Here is a 22,829-nt window from a genome sequence, read left to right on the forward strand (position 1 = left end):
AAAATGCATTTGTCCAAATCTTGATTTTACAACCTTTTTTGTGACCACGAAACATGTCTACAACATTTGTTTTTTCTTTCTTAATTTTTGTACCTTAGAGGAAACACTGGTAACGATATTCATTTCGAAATGTGATTCTGGTCAGTACTGCGAGAAGCGATATTATCGACAATATTTTACATATTGCCTTGCGTATCGTGACAGGATGTCTGCAACCTACACCATCGGACAATTTCTCTGTCCTTGCAGGAGACTAACCAGCTGAGTTTCGTCGCAAAGAAGCCATCCTGCCTCTTTCTTGCTGCACTACGAACCCCAACCACTTGCTCCACTCAAGTCTCTACGAGTCTGTGAGCGAGCAATCGAGCATCCCCGGCAACTGAAATCGAGACACCCATTTGTATGTGACGCACAACTCCTGATGAAAACCGCTGAAGAGTGAAGACCAATCCATCAGCGCGGCTACCTGGGAGGACAGCAAATGGAGCTCAGAGTGGAAGAAGAACTCCTCAAGACTCTAAAGTTAGTATCTCCGACACCAGCCCCCATCCAACCGGAATGCATAATTTGCCAAGGAAGGCCTGGGTGCAGCTCAACCGCCTGCGTTGGCTACTGGTGTCGGACAATTCCGCTCCAACATGCACAAATGGGGGATGGCTCCATCCGCAATCTGTGAGTGTGGCAAAGAGGAACAAACCACAGACTACACCATCTGTAACTGCGCCAAATGGTGTGCGTGGTCTGCTTGAACTGGATAACGAATCAATGCAATTGCTGCTCGACACCTGCTCAAACATCTAAATCGCCTCGCCACTGCCCAAGGGTGGTAAAAGGCAGAGCCCCTCAACCCCTGGAGTGACAAAGAAGGTTTAAACGAAGAAGAAGAATCGACAATATTGTTCTTGTTGTAATTTGGAAACAATTTCCTGTGTTCAGTAACAACTTGCAAAAGAAACTGAAGTTGGTACTCATCTTCAGTTAAGAGTTTGTTAAAATCCTGGATTAGACTTAGAGCAACTCCTCTCTCTGCTCTGTCATTGACTGCTGAAAGTCCCTTCGCCATGTGTCCTTCGCAATGATCTTTTGAAAGTATAATTATTGCTTCATCTTTACCCAACAGCTGAAGAAGCCATTTTGAATTAGAGGTGCAATACTGTTGTAGACTAGGCTGGCGCAAAATCTCGAAAAAAAAATTTTTTTCTTTTAAATTTTTCGTCAGTTTGGAATATTGTTCCTTTTGGTAAATGTATCTCCTACACCAAATTTCACAAAAAAATATTAACGTTTGACCCTGGTTCACCTGGTTTGAATTTTTTCAAAATATCGAATTTTCACTTATCCCTGAAATTGCTCACCTGCTATCTTCTAATGCACTCTAGCATCTTAATGGACACAATAAGAGGCAGTAACACAAACTTGTAGCAAGCAAAGTGGTTTAATTAGCAACTCCATGAACACTGACACATGTATTACTCTCAAAATGTTGAATTCTACCACATTTCAGATATAATTTTCTTTGTGCACTCTTCACGTAGTAAATATCTACTGCTTTCAGTTTCTTGAATCATATGACGATGTTTATCGATTTTCACAGGCCAACAAAACTTTTTTTATAGACATGTGAGAGTCATTTTAAGGTATTTCGAGGCCCCTGATTTTAAAAATGCACTAAGTTTTCTTGAATTGGCTTTAGTTTTTGAGTTACAGCAAAAATATTTTTTTCGCAATTTTGAGCCCCTATAGATTTAACGTCGTGTCGTTTACTACATAGACAAAACTGGAAGTAATCCCAGGCACATTTCTGAGTTGTATAAACGCTATTTGGAACCAATCACGTTGATTACAACCCAAACAAACAGCTATTTAACGTTTACTGGCCTAGTAACAATCAAAATATGATGTGAAGTAAGCCTGAGGATACAAGATGTAGAATATATAACTTGCGTTTTGCATTAATATATTTGTTGATTTCAACAGTCTCAGACTTACTAAGTAAGCTATTAAGTACAAACAAAATGCATACATTGTTTTGCTTAACAAACTAGACAAATACACAAAACAAAGCTATCGATGAACAAACGCAACTCTTTATTATGATTAGCCTACTGAGCAACACCCCATCAAGGTACGAAGGCCATTTATATAATTACAGAATACAAAGTTATGTTCTTCAATAAAGTAGCTACTTAGAATTTTATTCTTGCTGCGGAAGAACGTAATCTTGGCCTTGGAGTCAAGAATGCCATGTTGATCGAGATGAGGAGCCAAGATTGCAGCTACCACTTTTGATAACTAAATCTTTAACTACTAGCCTACAGTAGGTGGTAGAAATGGTTTTGAGAAAAAAACTTGACCTTGCTCCAAAACATTACTGAAGGTATTGAGGTTACTCTCAGTCATGCCCGTTTTCCTATTGTTTCAAGCAAATCACCACTTGAAACTAGAGAGGGCAAACAAAAAACAGAAATAGCAACGTCCATGCAATGACTCCCTTGCACACTCCATGTAAACATGATGTTCCAACTTCCTTCGAACATCCTCACCGTGCAGAAATATCAATTTTCATGGTGATTCCACGGCTGTCTTTATGCCATGGCACTCTGAACTTCTTAGCCTTGAGCCAAGGAACGGGTTTGAGTGCAATGTTTGCATACTTTAGGAGGAACCCAGGACTTATCTTGATCACCCAGCTTCATGTCAAAGTAATAATAATAATGCTTGTTTTTATATAGCGCTGCATCTATCGCAGAATGTGTTGGTCCTCTGCGTTGCCTCGTGCAGCAAAATATATCTGGGTTGTTTGTACAGCATCCTACTTGTCAAAGGCATATTTTATTAGCCTATATGCCATTTATTTAGCCTATATAGACCAGAAAAAAACTTCTTGCAGCAAAGACTTGGCCTTAGCAAAGGCTTGGAATAAAACTTCATTTGTACAAGTATCCATTTCAGTAGGCCTACCTTTTCAATATAAAGCTGCATTCATAAACACATGACTTTCGGGATATTTTTCTTGTGATGTAGGCCTACTGATTCACAACTGTTTTCATTGAGTATTTATGTCTCCCTAACGTTAAACACAGTTCATTTCAACCTTTGCTTGCGTTTTGAACTTTCGTGCAATATGAACTAATTGAACTAGACAAGTGCAATTATGACATCATAATGGTAAACAGGGCTGAAAATAAGTAATTTGCCAATTGAAAGCTTTTGAGAAACGATTTCAAAAATATTTTCATTGTCGAATATCTCGAAAACTAGAGCCAATTCGAAAAAACTAAGTGCATTTTCGGAATCAGGGGCTCTGAAATACTCTAAAATGACTCTCATCTTTTGTGACAAATTTTTTTTGTTGGTCTATGTTATAAATTCACTGACTGCGAAAAGGTTGTAAAATCAACTAAAATGACACTAAAAGCATGCACTATTAGTGACTCTCAGACTTGGAGTAGGGTGAAGATGTTCCACGTGGAAGTTAACAGAGGTAGTGACGTCAAAATCACGTGGTCAAATTTTGAGAAATCCTCTCTTCAGATACTGCTAAACCACTTCGAAATTTAGTAATTTTTCAGAAAAATTCAGAATTTCTCCTAGGGTGAACCAGGGTCAAAGGTCAAAACCCAACAAAAATTTTTGGTTTACAAATATCAGTGAGCAAAATGGAACATTATTCCAAACTGACAAAAATTTTAAAGAACATCAAGGAAAATGAGCCACCCTATTGTAGACCCTTGTTGCTAAGAAACGCATCTACTTTGATGCTTGGTCTCCTTGGTGGACGTTCTGCTGTTTTATCTAACAAGGTTGCCACCATTAGCTTTTTACTTTCCACAGACAATCGAGAGTCAAACAAGGCTAGTCCAACCATTTCTTCGGACAGATACCATAAATTCAGACCAAGCTTTTTGCATAAATCGCCTTCGCCATCCAACAAGTGCGATGCATAGCACCTGATGCTTGAAAGATGCAGGAGTTTCTCCAAGGAATATGACAAAAAACGGGCATTTTTGCTATGTATGAATATATAAAAGTTTAAGAATACTTATTTCCTTCTAAATAACTGCTTTTCTACTCAAGAAAGACGCAATCACTGTTCAGAAAGCAGATAGGAAATCATGCTTTCTGCAATCTTTTGACACAAAAACCATATCTCTAGCTCAAGCAGTTTTTGAGATATGCTTTTGGAGGAGGGCGCAAAATTTAGGGGGGAGGACCACCTCTAAATCAATTTCAAATTCAAAATTTTTTTGCAAGAGTTATTTTTTCTGACAACCTCACCTTTTAAAAAGGTGTCCCAAACAAAATTCAAATTTTTTTTCATTTTTTGCCAAATAAGAGCCACCCTGATGTATAATTATTGTACAGTATATATTCTACACAAGTTGATTTTGTTTGAATAAGGAGTAAGGACATTCGGATGACCCACAGTAAAGGGTGAAACAGGCTGTGGAGGTTGTTAGAAAATAGTAGCTGAATTTGATGTAACTTGCTCTGCTTGGCTTTTTTGTTTGGCATTGAGCATTTTTTGTATTATTAATAGCATTCATCGTTTAATTTGAAAATCTTGTAGTGCTGATGAAAACCACTGGACCACAATACACAGTTGATCATGAGTATAAACTGTGAGTTTGAAAATGAACTCTTTCTGTTTCTATGTCAACTTAGTGTTGGGCAATATATCGAATTTTCGATACGATACGATATCTTTTCAATATTGTTCGATAACTCGTAACTGCAAAATTCTACAAAAACGTTGCCAAAGCCAAACGGCAAAAGTTGAAATTGCCTCGGCAATTGCTGTGAACGTTTATTGCGAAAAAAATTGTACCGAACATGGAAAACGAGAGCAAAAAATATGCTAGAGTAGTCTATCACGACCGCACTGTTTGATTTGTTGTGATGTAATAATACCAAAAGTAGCGATAAAGCGAGCAACCGATACGCACGCTGTTATGGTAATTCACGTTGAATAACTCACGGGGAAGAAAAGTAAGTCAATTTTGGGTTGATTCAACGTTCGAGTCAGCACAAATCGATTTAATTTTCTCGACTGGTTATGGTGGTTATATTGCGTAACAACAATGCCCAATAAGAAATTTACGTTTGTTTTACATTAATTCGACATCTAGCGACGTTGAATTATCATAAAATAACGTTAATTGCTCAACCAAGTACCGGTAACAAATTAATCGCTCCCTGCGAGAAGATTGCCTCGATTTAGGTATGCACTAACATAATTTCGGCACAGTTGGGATACCGGTACTGCGAGCAACACAAAGTCTGTTTGATGAAGAACTAGATGTCAGAATCGGAATCATCAGACGCTGTATTGGAGGATGAGGTTGTCGTGTCATCACTGGAATCGAACACATCAAGAGGCTCATCACTTGGCTGTAAATCTACACTGTCTTCGCTGTTCACAATGAAGCGTCCACGTTTTGCCGCTTTTGTGCTTTGATACCCATCCATACGCCTCTTTCGCAAAGCTCTCAGGGTGTTGACTAAGGAGCAAATCTATGGCTGTGGTATAACGACTGAGAGGAATGTCTAACCCTAACCTTACAAGGGGTCTGCTACTATTCGGTGAGTTCCTAACCTCTAACCCCTAACCCTAACCCCAAAACCCTAACCCTAAAACGGCAATGATAATTAGGCTACGGTACCCAATAATTTAAAAAAAAAAATTGAAAAAATCCCCCGTTAAGGGATCGGACTCACCGAATCGGACTCACCGAAACGAGCCATTCCGCCTTACAAGCGCTCTTGTGGCCTCGGCATTTTTATTGCCAACGCTAATGTGCCATTCATGCATCTGTGTCGGCAATCACCTCGGCAATTGCCGACACTAATTTCGAAGACTGAGAAACTCCTTTCTTAATTAGTACAAAAATATCGAAAAGTATCGAGATATCGAATATTTTTTCAAATATCGTATCGTTTTGTTTTTTTCAATATCGCCCAACACTATGTCAACTACATGACTGGGTGGTTGAAAATATTTTTAAGGTGCTTCAAGGAGCATAAATTCAACACCAATCATCGCCTTGAACTGTGTTTAAGCAAGACACTCAATTATTATAATTGTTTGAAGATAATTAAATTTTTAACAATTGGATAAAAACTTACAATTACAACCAAACAATCTATAAATACCTGCAATTTGTCAACTTCCATGGTTCAACTTTAGTCTCAGTTGAGTTTATCAAATCAGATTTAAACACTGAAATACACAAGCTTAATTGCAAAAAGCACTTTTGCCAAAACTCAACGTGTTGAATCAAGTTTATCTAAAAACTCCAAGCTACTATCAGAACAATGTAACAAGGACAACTTCAATAATTGTAAGGTACAACAATGTGAAATACAAACATGTCTCATAATGAAATGTTTCTCTCTTAACTACCAGCTCATAAGTTACGCAGTTAGTGTAAATTGAAATTTACAGATTTGAAACACAATTATTGCTGTATGATAACACCAATTCAAAGCTGACTGCTGAAGAAGACCTTAACGAGAAAAGTTGACTCCTATTAGATTGAAACTCACTGTTGTGCAATAAAAACAAATATTGGAAAACACAACAACAAATGCCTTAGCATTAAATCAAGTTCTCGTCAAGTAAGCTTATTTTCCATAATTCAACTTGCTTAGGCTATAGATTTTTTCAGATGGAGTGTTCGGTGAAGAACAAAAATGTACAGGCCTCAAAATATCTGGCGGTCATGACCTCCGGAATGACCTCGAATGTCTGCCGTAGCCGACTCATTGGTCGGTCATAAATGGCCGCCGCAAAATTCTTGACAAAAATAGAGCTAATGCAGCAAAATTATATTTTAAATCTGAATTGTTACAATTGTTTGTTTAATGCGAACAAATACGGAGCTGAAGCAATAATAGTACAGGCAATTGCTTTAAAAATCACATTAGAGTGGCGTGGTTAACGAGCTGATGGCAAAAACAGCCATTTTTACATCATTTCAACGCCTTGCAATGTTGCCTTGAAATAAAGTTGTCTGAACTTTTCGGCAGGATAGGCAATATGCATTCTAAGTTTAACAATGAGGATTATTGCGTTACGTTGATCGTTTGTTAAAAAGAAACATCACAGAGAAGCAAGTCTCAGCTGGGTTCCGCACGTGCTTAGACGAATGTGGCGACCTTATTCATGCTGATACTGATAGAAATATGTCAATATGTCCGGTTGAGATATTAAATGTCTGCTGAAAGTGCCAGTCCGGTAGGACATGCTTGACCGCCAGAAAAAAGTACAAATTTCGAGGCCTGATGTACATACCGTACAGGCCTCGAAATTCGTTTTTGTTGACGGCGGACAAACGTGTCCGGTCTGAGCAGCTATCTCGGCGGACACACCAGTTTTAGCGTCGATCATCATGCTTAATCACTTTATCTTGATAATTCTTCGCCACTTGAGAACTACGGTATAGCTACGGTTTTGAAGGCTTTTAAAAATTTCAGCTAAGTCACTCTGAAAGGCTTTCATCAGACCAACGGCGTGCGCTTGAAGAGTCAAAGCGCCGTGTAGCTGCTCAATACGTTGCATAACTGATTAACTGCTACCGAACGAGGTCGTGTGGCTTCTTGCGTCACAATGCTCTGGGCACGAGCCGGAAAGCTTATATACTAACGCTACTATTTTCTGCTGTGCAAAATTTTAGAGGCTCTTTTCTTTAAGTTTATTTTTGCGTGCCATGTTTGAGCGAAAGTGAATTTTCAATGGGCTTTTTCTTTCTTACTGTAATACCAAAACTTAACAAGTTTTGCTGCATCTGGCTGTAATAGCCTACTCGTATAATCTAATTTTGTAACCAACCTTGCCTTATCAATATTACTCGGAGATCAAAGTCAGACATTGTGACGTAAAACTTGAACTAAGTTGCGCGTGATGAGTGTAGAAGTGCCCTTACTCCCATCGCTTCTTTACGAAGAATTCACCTTTGTTACGCTGATTCAATCGTTGAAGCAACGTAAATATCGAAAGTTTTCCTCCATGAACGAAAGCTAAGGGATACAGTATTCACATTTTCTAGATGCGCGCTAGAATGCGCGGGAAATTATATTCTCGGAACAATGTTCGTGCTGTGCAATGACGATTTGTATCGCTAGTTCTTGTGTTATTTCTCGGCGGACAAATATGACCGATCTAGATGGTACTTCCTGCGGACATCACATGCTGTGACGGCGGACATGTCCGCGGTGTCCGCCGTGAATTTCGAGGCCTGCCGTAGTTAAGAGAATTCCATCAGTAGGCCTATTACAGTGTGGTGTAAAACATCACAACAAATTCAGTAACAAGCACAACTAGAAGACAAGAGATTAAAGAATAATACATCTATCAAAATCCACATTTACCAAGCACATTGACATAACAACCAATGTTTCTAAAGCAAAAAGCATGCAATTTTTTATACAGTATGATACAACAAATGTTCAAAAAGAGTAAGGAGCTAATTACTTCTTATATTCTTTTGGCAAACCTGGTTATTTGGTTTCCTATGAACAATAAGTTTTTTTGAATATAACCAAACAAACGTGAACAAAATAATATATTTATGTAAGTACATGATCTGCATTGCTTTAAACATTTTTTTGATATTAGCAGTCAACTATTTTCTTCTTCTCTGTTATAACTTTATGAAGATTTAACATCCATTCATGATAACTGTGTCAAGTCTGCTTGCTTACAGTTTGTTCTTGATTGGAAATAGAGTGCTTAACACGTGATGGTGCCACATAGAATTTTTTTTTATCATTTAAGAAATGAGCTCCAATAGGGCCAATATCACAATCAGCACAAGCTAAATATTTGATGTCATCAACAGTATTGCAAAATCCAACATTTTCAAAGTCGAACATGTCTGATACTGTCCAGAATTTAAAAGTTTTTTCTGCCTCTTGATCCGACGATTTCATTGGCGGCAGCAATATTCCTTCACACACTTCCACCAAAGTAGCACTATTTTGAAGGAGAATGACAGAGCCACAAAATTGACACTGGATTTTTCCACTGTTCTTTTCAGGTGTAGCTGATAAAGCTTCTGAAGAATCTGACATTGTTAATATTTTGCAAATTCAAGTTGGTGTTCTTAATATCTGCAGCAGTATAATTGAAATAGGTAATAACCTTATTTTAAATAAATGAATATTAATCAAGCACACAATAAATTAGTACTCTACAAAAACAGTATGAAAATTCAGGTCTTAATTCTTAAATAACCAATGCTTCCGACAACAAGAAAATTCTGAAACAGATTAGGCTACTTGTTTTAACTATCATATTTCTTGAGCCCATTTTCAAATTTTTTTTTTTTTTGCTGTTGGCGCAAACATTTCATTTTTAAGATCTAATAAAGCATGACAACAGACGCTGTACATCCTTAAGAAGTTTTTGTGGCCAGCGAACATCAAAAAATTCACTCAAAGCAATAATTTAACTCAGTGGTTACGCGCCTGGCTCAATTTCAAGTGGCGCTGGCTTGACTTAGGGTAAGCGCTTGAGCAGTTCATTTCAGGACTGCTCTCTATTCAGCAAGGGTGCAATCTAATTCGTACCATGAACAATTCGTACCGTCAGTTCTTACTTTGAAAAGATCGAGAGAAAAAATTAAAAAAAGTTGAAGTCGCTGATCGCAGTTTCCGCAAACATTTTTAAAGAGTTGGGGTATCGAAGTATCGGTTAGGTATCGGTATCTGCAAACAAACAAACTGAAAAGATCAAGAGAAAAAAATAGAACATCGCTGATCGCAGTTTCCGTTTTTCCGCAAACATTTCAAAATTTCCGGTAATGATCCTAAGAGTTTACCGAAGTCGCTGATAGTAGTTTCCGCAAACATTTTAAAAGGGTTAGGGTTAGGATGTTTCCGAAAACAAACAAACTGAAAAGATCGAGAGAAAAAAATAGAACAAAGCCCCGAAGTCGCTGATCGCAGTTTCCGTTTTTCCGCAGTTTCCGCAAACATTTTAAAATTTCCGGTAATGATCCTAAGAGTTTGCCAAAGTCGCTGATTGTAGTTTCCGCAAACATTTTAAAAGGGTTAGGGTTTAGGGTTAGGATTGATTGGTGTTTCCGCAAACATTTTAAAAGAGTTAGGGTTAGGATTGATCGGAGTTTCTGCCAACATTTTAAAATTTCTGGTAATGATCCTAAGAGTTTTTGTTTCTTTGCGGAAAATTTAAAAATGTTTGCGGAAACTGCGATCAGCGACTTCGGCTTTTTTAAAAATTTTTCTCTTGATCTTTTCAAGGTACGAACTGACGGTACGAATTAGGTTGCATCCATTCAGCAACACAAAATGAATGGAATAATTCCCAGCCAACAACACTTTGATTGATTGAATCTTTATCCTCGGACTGGAAAAGCTTCTTGCAGAGCTTAATCCTGGCAGTTTCGCGTACTTGTAGAGGCTTTAAATCACTGACGCAGGCCCGGTCACCGAGATTGACAGAGTGAAGTTTCCGATTGTTGTAGTCTTGTTGCCGGGAAATTATTCCATCCATTAGATGCCGCTGAATGGAGAGCAGTCCTTAACGTGCGTTGTTCAAGTGCACACCCCAAGAGTTAAACCAGCGCCGCTATTGATCTTGAAGTTTCTTCGTTCCAGAAGTGACGCGTTAACCAATTGAGCTATCGGGGCAACTTTAACAACAAGCGGAAACTTTCCTCTGTCAATATCAGTGACCGGGCTTGTGTCAGTTGTTCAAAGCCTCTACGACTACAAGTATGCAAGACTGCGTCAGGATTAAGCTCTCAAAGAAGCTTTCCCAGTCCAGAATAAAGATCAAATCAATTATTGCATCTTATCAGCGTACCGTAACCAGTTCAGTTCAGTTGTTTTTATTTCTGACCATCATATCAAAACAATACACGTCAACATAGAAAAGGTCGAAAAAATGGTAAAAGCGACAAAACGCGAACGTTAATACGTGCTTGTGATCGAAGTAAGTTATTGAGTTGAAAAAAATTTGGCACGGTCGCAACACCTTCAGAAAAATTTAAGATATAAAGGGAAAATAAAAAAAATAAAAACAAATAAACTAAAAAACACTACAAAAAAACACTAAAAACAAATAAACAAAACAAATATACATATATATATAGGCTATAACTTTATTAGCCTATATAGCTTTAGCTGATATATTGAAGATTTGTATGGACAGTTGCTATGAAGATCGGCCATGGTGCGTTATCAAGAGTGCTGATGGTCGTAAGGGCGCATTTCAAGCGCAACGCACCAGGCCTTGCACGACATCACGACACACGGCCTTGCACGACAACCGCATCTTTTTTTTGCTCACTTGACTTGAAAATAGATTTAGATAATTCAATGAAACAAAAATTAAACTCGATTTTAAAAAAATATCCCTGGTAAATGCAGAAAAATTGGTTTCTAAATTTAATCTCATCTTTCGGAAATTTTCGTCAGTAATCCCTTTCGAGAAAAGGTACTTTTATTCAGAGTTGCCACACAAACTATGTGAAACTTTAAGACTTAGCCATTTCAGTGTAAATTTTTAAGTTTTTTTTCAAGTGCTTTGCAGTGTATAGTCCACGGAATCTGCAATACCTTTAAAAAAAGTAAATAATTTTAAACTGTGACTTTTCTGTTTTGTGTTGTTTTTTATTCGGCAAAAAGTGCTTGAACGGTGACTCGGCATTTTGTTGTTGAAGCTTGAATTTTTTTTTATAACGTTGAGATTCCACAAAACTCTAAAAAAAGAGTGAGAAGTACTTATCGTAAAACACCAACACCAATACTTATCGTAAAACACTAAATTTTTTAATGTTGGTTTTATTTTGTTGTTTTCATTGCTCAAAATGGCTAAATGGATTTTCGCTGCTCCAAGCTAATCAGATTGAGTTATTCAACACTAAGAGTACTTATGCGTTTATCTATGTTTATAAATTGTATTTTATTGTGATTTAAGTTTATTGTGGACCATGCTATCATAGAATCTGATGGCCAAATAAAGTTATTTTTTTCTCACCAACTTTCACAATTTGGAGAAACAATCTGCATCTGGCAACAGTAATTACAGTGTTGCCAAAATATTAACAAGAATTAAATCATAGATTTAAATATGTGTTTTCAATGCCACATGCAATTCCTGTTTGTCTTTGCCTTTACTTTTACTTTTTTCAGAAGAACGTTGCAACTAGTGCTAGAAACGTTAATTGTCCTGATAAACACCAACTTTTCAGTATTCACATTCAATTCAATCGATTTTTTGTTGCTGGGGCGCACATGTAGAGAACGATAAAGCAAACACACGAATTTGACACAAACAAAAAGAAGAGATGACAAAACCGAAAGGTTTAAAAGATGCATCGATAAAACACTATTTGGAAGACATTATCCTAAAAATGCACAGCCACCAAACCTAGAAAAGAAACAGAAAAAATAAAACTTTTACTTTGAAGGTTGTAAAAATAGGTCTAGGCCTACAATCAACACTTGCAAGTAAGCTATAACAAAGGCGATTTTGAATTTTACAACACACAAAAGTGACAAGCTTCCTGAACTTTTTACTTTGAGAGTCTCCCAATCAAATCAAGTTGAATAAAATTTGTCCAAATTTAGATAGTCAGAAAGTTTATTTTGGTGCGCAAAAACAGCAATGTAGACAAAACAACAGACAAACAAAACAAAGCCTACACACATACAAGACATCGCACCAGAAGGTCTCGAAAAAAACGCAAGGTTATCGAGCCGAGCCCCCTTCTGGTATTCTTTTGATGAAAAAATATGTAGCCTATAAAGTATAGTTTGCCTAGTTCGTCACCTCAAAGGATTAGAAAAAAAGTGACAAATTGGGCAAACTGACGAACCACGCTGACGAAAACAGGTTAAAATCACAGCGACACGTAGGCTACACATGGAGCATCCATTTGCTTTTAGCGCAGTGTGTGACATTGAACACAATGCTCTCACACAAAATTAACATTTAGCCCACAGCATTAATTCTAATTAATTCTTGCGTCATTTTTGCGCTGCATATACAACTTGCATATTTTGAACATATAGGCCTACTATCACTGAAAATGAACCATTGGTTGATAATAACCCTTTCTTTGTTTGGGATCACACGCGTGCAGTGGCGTACATAGGATTTTCTCACGGGGGGGGGGAGGGGGAGTGGATTCGAATTTTTTTTCGAATTGAAAACAAATGGGAAAAACGCCCATTTTCCATTTGCTAATCACAACCAGTATGAATATGGGTGGGCTTCTAAACAGAGTTGTGGGCCAACTAACTGAGATTTTAGAAGCGATAAATAAGGCCTTGCATTGGTCTAATACCGTTCTACAAAATCTGGTTGTTTTTCATTAAAATTCATTTCATTAAAAAAATTCCCAACAAATACAAACCTCCGTGTGCAACTAATGTTTTGTGATAATTTGAGTTAAATGGGTGTGTCACTCAATTCCTTGGTTCAAGCTCAAATGCTTCAGCTCGACTAGGCCATGCTGCAGTCAAATGAAACGATAATCATTTTCAAAATTGTTGAAGGGTGATAAATTATCTCCTTAATCTGTTTCAATCTGTGTGTTGTATCCACATCGTTATAAATGTTGATAGTTTGAGTGATAGCCTAATTGATAAATCCAGTCTTTGTCCACATTTTGGATCACTGTTGTCATGCAAATATTAAACTGGATTTTGGCACAAAGGTGGGAAATCCGAAAAGCATCTGGGAACATTAGTGTGATTTAGCGATTTATTTTTTCATAACTATCATTTCAAAGAGAAAAAAAAGTGTTTTAACCTACTGTAGAGTGCGAAATCAAAATTGCATCAGTTTCCAGTCATAGCTATATAGGTTTGCACTTTGACAAGACCTCTTAAATTTATTTATAAAATATAGGTCGCCATGGTTCCAAATAAGTCCGCCCCAATAGCTCGGTAAATTGAGCGACTGACTTCGTGAACAAAGAAGCTATAGCCTATAAGATCAAGCGGCGCTGGTTCGACTCTGTGCGAATGGGCAATGCATTTCTAGGACTGCTCTTCATTTAGCTGCACCAAGTGGATGGACGAATTTACAGACAATACTTTTAACAACCAACGGAAACTTCACTCTGTTTATCTCAGTGATCGGAATCTGCGTCAGTGGGTCTAAGTACTGTAGGCTAAACCTCGACATAGGCTATGCGAAACTGCCAGAATTATTTTCTCCGAGAAGCTTTCCTAGTCCGAGAATAAAGATTCAAACAATCAATGGTTATCCCCTTGGTGAAAACCCCAATAGGAGCTTTGGTTGCAGTGGCGTAGCCAGAAAAAATTTTTGGGGGGGCCAAATATTTGATGAAAATGATGAGAACGACAAAGTGTTTGATTAAACCATCGCCACCTGATGTGCATTGGCGTATCCTGGTGGGTTGATCAAGGGAAGCAATAAAAGTGGTGGGGGTTAGAGCGTGCCGAAGGCACGCGTATTCTAGGGGGTCTGGGGGCATGCTCCCCCGGAAAATGTTTGCAAATTTACACTCAAATAATGGATTATAGCGCTTTCTGGAAACACTTTATGGTAATATTTGAATGAAATTTATTAGCAGAATAACAGCTATTAACTTATTAAAGATAGCTCTTTACACACAAACGGGCAAAAACTGCGGCTAAAATTAGAGAACACCAAAAACTCAGCTATACAAAAACTCAATAACTACACAAAAACCCAACAGAGTAAGCCATTCTGAAATTGATCCACAAATTAGTTAAAAGAAACGTAAATCGCGTAAAATTTGCGCGATTTAGCCTACAATTTGCAAAATTTATTGGTGTTTTTCTGTGTGTCTAAAATCAATCCTTGGGGGTGTTAATAGCCAGATGTCTTGGAAAACGTTATAAATTTCTACAAATTTTATTATATTTTCAACAAAGGGCTCAACTTCGGAGTCCAATCTTTAAAAATTTGGGGGGGGCCATGGCCCCTTTCGCCGCCCCCCCCCCCCTGGCTACGCCTATGTTTGGTTGGTTTTGAATCTTTATCCTCGGACTGACAAAGCCTTGATAGGTTATTCTTGGTAGTTTCGCATAGCCAACTTGTAAAGGCTCTTGACGCAGAGCCGGTTACCGAGATTGGCAGAGTGAATTTATCCGATTGTTGAAGTGTTGTGCAAATTTATAGCCTGTGGGCTTTATGCGTGGGCCTAGAGGTGGTAGTAGTCACGTTGGTTGGTTTTGAATCTTTATCCTCGGACTGACAAAGCCTTGATAGGTTATTCTTGGTAGTTTCGCATAGCCAACTTGTAAAGGCTCTTGACGCAGAGCCGGTTACCGAGATTGGCAGAGTGAATTTATCCGATTGTTGAAGTGTTGTGCAAATTTATAGCCTGTGGGCTTTATGCGTGGGCCTAGAGGTGGTAGTAGTCACGTTGGTTGGTTTTGAATCTTTATTCTCGGACTGACAAAGCCTTGATTGGTTACTCCTGATAGTTTTGCATTCTTGTAGAATGCAGAGGCTCTTGACGCAGGGCCGGCTGCCGAGGTTGGCAGAGTGAAGTTTCCAATTGTTGAAATGTTCTTGCCGGAGAATTATCCCATTCACTAAGTGCCGCTGAATGGAGAGCAGTCCTGAAATGCGTGCTTAAGCGCACACCTCGATAGTCGAACCAGCGCCGCGTGATCTTGAGCACGTTATTACTAGGGCTAGGCATTATCCTGTGCGGAGCACCTTCCTTTTAGGTCAGGGCATTCGAGTAGAGTTGCATTGTTTGCGTTTGCTCCTGTCCGTATTTGTAACTTGTGCTCCCCATGGAATACCCCCAGTGTCTCAGGAACCCCAGGAGAGTTGCTTAGTGGGGAAGCCACTGGCTGTAAATAGATATTCCGCGGTATGCCTTTGTTTTCTCGCCCAGGAAAAACAGCGTGAAAAAGATTTTGACTCGTTACTGTTCTTTTCTTAAAAACGTTTGAAACGTAGCATTATTGCCAGGTTTCATGATTTTATTTTGCGTTTCACGGCGCACGATTGGGTCTTCAAATTAGCGAATTCATTAGATATCTTCGACCATTTAAATAACGTAAATGGCAAAAATGAAACTCTCTTAACTTCAAACGATAAAATGAAAGCACTGAGAGAAAAACTGCAAATGTGGTCCTTAAAAGTGGAGAACGGAAACTTTGACATGCTTTCACATATCTCTAAAATGAAGAACAAAGAAGTTGTATCATTAATATCTCAGCACCTAAAATCATTGGAAGAAAAAATTGAGAAGTATTTTTCCAGCTTGTCAAGATAGACTCTCATATTGTTTTAAATCTTAAATAAAGAGAAGAATTAATTGACATTCGTAACGATGGAAATTTTAAGCTTATGCACAAGCAGATGCATCTCAACGAGTTCTGGATAAAAATTCAAAATGAACATCCTTGCGTTGGAAAGAAAGCTATTGTGCTTTTGCTGCAGTTTTCCACGTCATACCTATGTGAGAGTGGGTTTTTCGTATTATCGAACATAAAAACTAAACAACGAAAGCGACTGCTTATAGTCGAGGAAGAAATGCGGGTGGCTTTATCGAATGTGCCCCCAGATATTAAGCGACTTTGTGCCAAATCAAGCCCAAATTTCACACTGACTTTTGAATAAATAGTGTACATTTATTTACGTACGCTATTCGTACAACTCATTCTGTGTTATTTTATACAGTTATTTTTAATACAGAAACCTCATAAAATTGATCCAGTTTTGCCAGGGTGCCGCAAACTATTTATCTCTTTGATAGGGTGCCGCAAGGTCAAAAAGGTTGGGAACCAATGCACTAACTCTTGAATTTCTTAGCCGAAATTGAAGCCGGAGCTGTTAGCCTACATTTTTTGTGGCTCCAGCTCCTTTAAAAGCGCTTGGCTCCACGGCCCTGCATAAAATAACCCTACGTTATATCATAACATCACAAGTTTACACCCAAGAACGTATGCTTACGCAAATCTGTTGAGTCGAAAGAGTTCAATATTTTCTTGCAAACGTTTGCATTTCTAGAAATTTGTTTTTATTCAGTCGTTTTTTAAAACCTTTTTGCTTGAAGAATAGGTGGACAGTAAAAGTCTTGCAAGTGACATTTTTAAAGACGACGTTGGGCGATGCACTTTACGCTATACCAGCGATTCTTAAACTGGGGGACGCGAAAGGTTCACAAGGGGGGCGCGAGCGATGTCAAACTATGTGACTAAACGTCGCGTAATGAAATTTAGGGGTCGTAATGAAATAGTTTAATTTAGTCTAGTGCCGCTAGGTTGTAGTCTTACCAGAGCTTACAGTAATCATACGAGCCGTCAACTTCGTCAAAACCAGTGCTGTCAATACGAGACTGTTTACCAAGCTGTGCAAGGATATGGATTTGAACCATGAGACTCTCCTCTTCCATGCATCTGTTCGTTGGTTATCGAAAGGTAATATGTTAGCCCGCGTGTATGAAATGAGAGATGAACTGATGCTATTTTTGGAAGCTCATGGGAAGCAAGATCTCCTTCTACCATTTTCATCAGAGAAGTTTCAGCTGGAGTTGGCATACCTCGTGGACATTTTCGAGGCCCTCAATAACTTAAATCTGCTCTTGCAGGGCAGAAATACTAACCGGATTAATAGCTATGATTCCATTCGAGCATTTGTGGCAAAGCTGGGGTTGCGGCGGCACCGCCGAATACAAATAGGAAATGCAGCTTCATTTCCCAACCTAGATACTGCACTTGACAAAAAGCAACTTGAACTGGAAGGTGAGCTTAAGGCTGAAGTGGAGGCTCACCTTCAGCTTTTGACACAAGAATTCGAACGCTATTTCCCAGACTTGAGTGACACCGACCTTCCAGAATGGAAGATGACAAGAAATCCCTTTCGTGTTAACGAAGACATTCTTCCCGATGGTTTGCAAGAGGAATTCTTGGAAATAAAGTGTAACTCCACTGCAAAAGACGATTATGAAGCAATGCCACTGATTTTTGGGTTAAATATTTGCACGTATACAAGGGAGTGGGTAGCGTGGCGATACGCACACTTCTTCCGTTTTCGTCCACTTATCTGTACGAAAGTGGCTTTTCTACACTTTTGAACATAAAAACAAAACATCGAAACAAACTTATTGATTGTGAAGCAGATCTGAGGCATTATCAGCTACAAAGCCTCGAATTAAACTTTTGGTTTCCGAAAAACAATTACATCCCTCACATTGATGAAAGCTAAATATAAATTCCTGTAACCTAGTCATTGTAGTTTGGTGGGGCGCAAGTTTGGATGGCACGTCAAAAGGGGGTGCGGCTCAAAAAGTTCAAGAACCCCTGAAATACGATTTCTGAGATTTATTAACACCTTAAAAAAACGAATTTGCTTAGGGTGGTGAAACAAACACTAAAAAAATTTGAAGCATAAAATTTTTGATGTAGCGATCTGGGAACAAACTTCAACTAGGAAGGGACTAACGGATATAATTTTTATCAACATCTTTTTTTTTGGCAGGTAAACTGCTTTACAAACTTGTAAACGATTGTGATGCTAGGACATCAAAAGTAATAATTGATTTTATATCTTTTTTATGGAAAACTATTTTAGTCTCCACAAAAAATGACCTGAAAATCAAACATTTAACAAAAAATAAAACTTTCAGATACAAGGCCATTGAGAAGGTTTGTTGGTCCTACTCCTATCACACTGTACCAATAAGATTCTGTGCCTCCAAAACAAGATACAGTTTACAAAAATTGAATTCAAAAGGAAAAACACGAGAGAAAAATTAAAAAAAATTTACTTTTTCCTCAAAAAGCAGTGATAGAAAACAAAGGCATAAAAATAAGCAGGTAAAAGACAGAATAAATCCAACTCCAGAGGTCAATAGAGAATAATGAGACTGAAATACTATTGCAAGGAAAAACGATGAAACAAATAGGCTATCAGAAGTCAATTACCTTGGTTTGTCACTTTATTAGAATAGAACAATCAACAGAGAAGTGCAAAGAAATGCTGTGCAGGATGAGGAGCACAGAAGAAAATAACAGAAGTCATGTGTGACAAAAAAGTGATGAAAAACTTTATAAAACAATAAGACCATCAATGCAATGTAGGCGGCAGCCGCAGCCCTGACAAAAACACAAGAGAGAATGCAAGCGACAGATACGAAAATGTTGCTATGGTCTCTGGAGTTAACAAAAAAGGACAGAGTAAGAAATGAAATCATCAAAGAATGAATGCAAGTTGGAGAGTAGGAAGACAAGCTGAGAGAGACATGGTTTAAATAGTTAGGTTGTGCAATAAGGAGAGACAGATTGTGCTGGGAAAAAATAAGACAATTGAAAGTTGGATTTAAGAAAGCGAGGAAGATGGAGAAATTGTGTGACAGAAAATATGGAAATAGCGGGAGGAAAAAAGGAAGATGCTGCTGACAGAGTGATGTGGAGGACAGCAATCTGCACTGGTGACGTCACTTGAAGTGAGAATAAAGGCAGTTCCAAGATTAAGTATAGAAACCATAGAAAAACAACTGTCATGCTTTTGAAGTAGCAAGCAACTAAATACTACAATTTATGAGTTATGACTACGTGCTGAATTGCTACCTGTAAAATGTACAGAAAGAAACCATCATGTGGTATAACATTTATTGCTGGGCAACAACGACATAGAGATAAAAGAAAACTTCATCGCAATGTTCATTGTTTAAACATTAACAAATGATTTAGCGTTGTCCTGCATATCCTGTTACTCTTTTCTGGTTACCAAAGTTGCTTCCAGACTGCATCAGCTGCAAACCTTGAATGTTTCCAAAGTCAAGCACCTTAAGCATCTCCTTTGTAGATGCATCAACCTCAATGATATCTTGATCAAGGGCAGAAACATCAGGAACATAGTTATCTCTTCTCTCTCGTTCTTCTTCTTGCAACTTGATGGAAATTCCACGAACAGGGCCAACACGAATACGTTTCATTAAGTGAGTGACAAAGCCAGCAATTTGATTTCTCAATTTTTTGCTTGGTATGATTGCTATTTCTTCACAAACTCTTTTATTAGTGTGAAAATCTAGAGTAAGTTTCATATAATATTTTTCTATTATCACTCGAGCAGCTTTTTTAACAGTTTTGGTTCGCACACGTCCCATTTTGGCAGAACAACAACACAATAAATTAGACAACAACACTTCGAAATCAAAAGAAATAAATATCAATCTCAAGTTGAGAAACTCGTGGATTCGGTGTTGCCAAAAAGCGTGATTACACTTTACCAACGCTTTTTCATCGCAGATGATTTAAAAAAAAAGTCTTCTTGTTTTACTAATTAATTTTTTATTTTTTAAAGTAATTACTAATAAAAAATTGTTTTTGAAGTCTTGCGCTTTCTTTGTATCAGGTTTTCGTTTTTGCTATTTCTACGGGAAATCAAAATTACTTTAATCAAATTTTTTGTCTTTAAAATTCTAAAGTTTTTTTAAATTGAGTTATCAAGTGCTTTTAATGTTTCTTAAACCTCAATTCAGGCTTCTCGATGTTGGGAGAACTGCAGATCATAAATTTATTAGGATCCATGTATAAAGGTTTAACCAAACGAATGAATTCGGTGCCGTAATTAAAACAATCAAGTTTAGCAACAAAATAAAATTTAAATTTTTTCTTAGATTTGTTGTGAAAATTCCTCATCTGGCAACATAGCATTTAACAGCGCCACTTATTGACAAAGAAATGTTTTTGTCATTAATTTAAAAAAAGTGTTGGGGTTTGTGACATTATTTCTTAAAGTCAAGTCAATTTATTTTGTTTCAATAGCGCTACATATAAACAAACAAGTAGATTAAAAAAAAAGTAAAAACCGTGCATTGTAAGTTACAGCTGAAAATTGGATGAGGCTGTTCACCAGGCATTTAGTTCAATAACATTAAAACAATTAAAACTATTAATACTACAAAAAGTGCTCAACGCCAAGCAAAAAGGCAAAGCAGAGCGAAATAAATCAAATATAGTTATTACTATCTGAAGCCTTTACAAATTGTTTTACCTAACGGATCATCAGAAGGTCTTATTCAAATAGAATCTTGGAAAGTTGGAGAGTAGATTCTATTTGAATTAGACCTTTTGATGATCCGTTAGGTGAAACAATTTGTAAAGGCTTCAGATAGTAATAACTATATTTGATTTAGTTCAATAACATGATGCGTTCTACTGGTGCAACTGGAACTATCACAAGATCAAGATGTATAAAGTGACAATCTGCTTTTATTGCGACGTTTCATCAATCAAACACGACTGACTTCTTCATGGGGCTAATCCAAGTAGTGGTTACCTAACCTGTCTAGTATGCAAAACACAGGACCATGTTGCTGAAATCAATTAAACATAGGCTACAAAATGAAATTTCAACTTCTAGACCAAAAGTTATCGCTGTTTAAAAATCCTGATAACGCTTTTCGTAATATTGCATTTGGAGCTGATTTTTCCCACAGCATTATTATTGCCAATGCCATAGCATAAGGTGTTGCGACCAACGCGGCAACGCCATGCCAATTTTAACCTGAAAATCTATTAAAAAAACACCAAATTTCCTAAATTTGCTCTGGTTGTAACACCATAAACTGCCAATTTGGCAATATTTTTCAGACCTCATCTTGCTTTGCAGCGTCTGGCTTCCAGTCCAGTGTCAGATGCCATTATATCGATGTCCACGGTTAAGGGATTAGTCTGGTAGTGTGAAAGTTAAAAATGTTTTCCAGTCCCTGAAAATGTGGACAATTGGTTAAAATTGTGGTTAAAATTGCCCTTTCCATGGTTTTCGGATACGAACTCGTTTTGTTTACCAGGTGAGGTAGGCCTACAAGATAAAAAAAATTACTCGCTTTGTTAGTGCGTAACTTCATGAACAAAGAAATTTCAAAACCAAGCGACGCTGGTTCGACTCTGGGAGTGTACGCTTGAGCAACGCAATATAAGGACTGCTCTCCATTCAGCGACGCTAAGTGAGTGGTGCAACTCCCCGCCAACATCATTTGACACTTCAACAACAACAAACTCGGTGACTGGGCCTGCGTCAGTGGTTCAAAGACTTGACAAGTATGCGAAACTGCTGCGATTGAGCTTTTTCCGTCGGAGTAAAGGCTTCGGTCTATGCTTCAACCAAAGAAGAATTGAGGTTCATAGAATAAACAATATTTCACTTTAAAAATATGGCAACCCTACAACAAGGTTGCCAATTTGGCTTTTTTGAAGCCAGATTTTGAGAATCTGGCTGTTTTTCAACTCCCTTGGCTTATTTTTTTCAAATAAAAAAAGCCAGAAAAATTAGGCTTTTTCTGGCTTTTTTTCATGTTTCATCGATTTTTTGTCAAATTAATAAAAAGCCAACATAATTTTGGAACTTTTTTGGATTAATTTTATTTTTCCCGACTTTTTTTAGAAAAAAAAATTCAGTCAGCGTCAATCGGAACAGTAATTTCTACCTTATATTTGGTTGTAGTGAATGTAGTGTCCTACCGAACGTCGTTTTGAAGCCGAAATTATAAAATTTTCTAGTTGCTTGTCTTTTCATTACCTATTCATTAACTTTTCATTTTCTACTGGCTTTTTTATGGCTTTTTTGTGATTAGGTCTGGCTTTTTTTGGTGACTACAGGTTGGCAACTCTGCACTACAATCTAATTCAGGAATCAAGAAGAGGCTGAGGTAGGCTATGGGTTACCCTCATAGCAAAGTCAATTTTATTTTGTTTCAATAGCATCATGTAACAACCAAGCAGAGTGAATAAAATGCTTAAAACAATGCCAAACCAGGATAGTAGCCAAAGACCATAAGTGGTCATCTAGTCAGTGTAGCAGTTCATGTAACCTTGTCGGCAGCAGTTGCCCAGTG

The 22,829-nt window shown here is 37.7% G+C and overlaps 3 protein-coding genes across 3 annotated transcripts; 1 reads left to right on the forward strand and 2 right to left on the reverse strand.

The window, feature by feature from the left end:
• Positions 1–8,685: 8,685 nt before the first annotated feature.
• On the reverse strand, positions 8,686–9,072 carry LOC145780560 (guanine nucleotide exchange factor MSS4-like). Its single transcript, XM_082592186.1, has one exon. It carries the CDS (start codon positions 9,070–9,072, stop codon positions 8,686–8,688), a length of 387 nt encoding a protein of 128 aa, XP_082448312.1.
• Positions 9,073–17,348: 8,276 nt separating this feature from the next.
• Positions 17,349–19,175, forward strand: LOC145780561 (protein FAM200C-like). Its single transcript, XM_082592187.1, has 2 exons — positions 17,349–17,877; positions 19,069–19,175. Exons 1-2 carry the CDS (start codon positions 17,349–17,351, stop codon positions 19,173–19,175), a joined length of 636 nt encoding a protein of 211 aa, XP_082448313.1.
• A 410-nt stretch (positions 19,176–19,585) lies between these two features.
• On the reverse strand, positions 19,586–20,154 carry LOC145780868 (small ribosomal subunit protein eS17-like). The gene has a single exon (XM_082592518.1). It carries the CDS (start codon positions 20,094–20,096, stop codon positions 19,677–19,679), a length of 420 nt encoding a protein of 139 aa, XP_082448644.1. The 5' UTR covers positions 20,097–20,154; the 3' UTR covers positions 19,586–19,676.
• Positions 20,155–22,829: the final 2,675 nt, after the last annotated feature.

The sequence above is a fragment of the Aplidium turbinatum genome, chromosome 12 (assembly GCF_918807975.1).
Source record: "Aplidium turbinatum chromosome 12, kaAplTurb1.1, whole genome shotgun sequence".
NCBI lineage: Eukaryota > Metazoa > Chordata > Ascidiacea > Aplousobranchia > Polyclinidae > Aplidium > Aplidium turbinatum.

Bases quoted from the DNA above. Each gene is read 5' to 3' on its own strand.
- LOC145780560 (XM_082592186.1), bottom strand. From the start codon at position 9,072: ATGTCAGATTCTTCAGAAGCTTTATCAGCTACACCTGAAAAGAACAGT.
- LOC145780561 (XM_082592187.1), top strand. From the start codon at position 17,349: ATGGATTTGAACCATGAGACTCTCCTCTTCCATGCATCTGTTCGTTGG. The intron at 17,878-19,068 runs GTTTGCAAGAGG...AATGCAATGTAG, and splicing joins CGAAGACATTCTTCCCGATG to GCGGCAGCCGCAGCCCTGAC.
- LOC145780868 (XM_082592518.1), bottom strand. From the start codon at position 20,096: ATGGGACGTGTGCGAACCAAAACTGTTAAAAAAGCTGCTCGAGTGATA.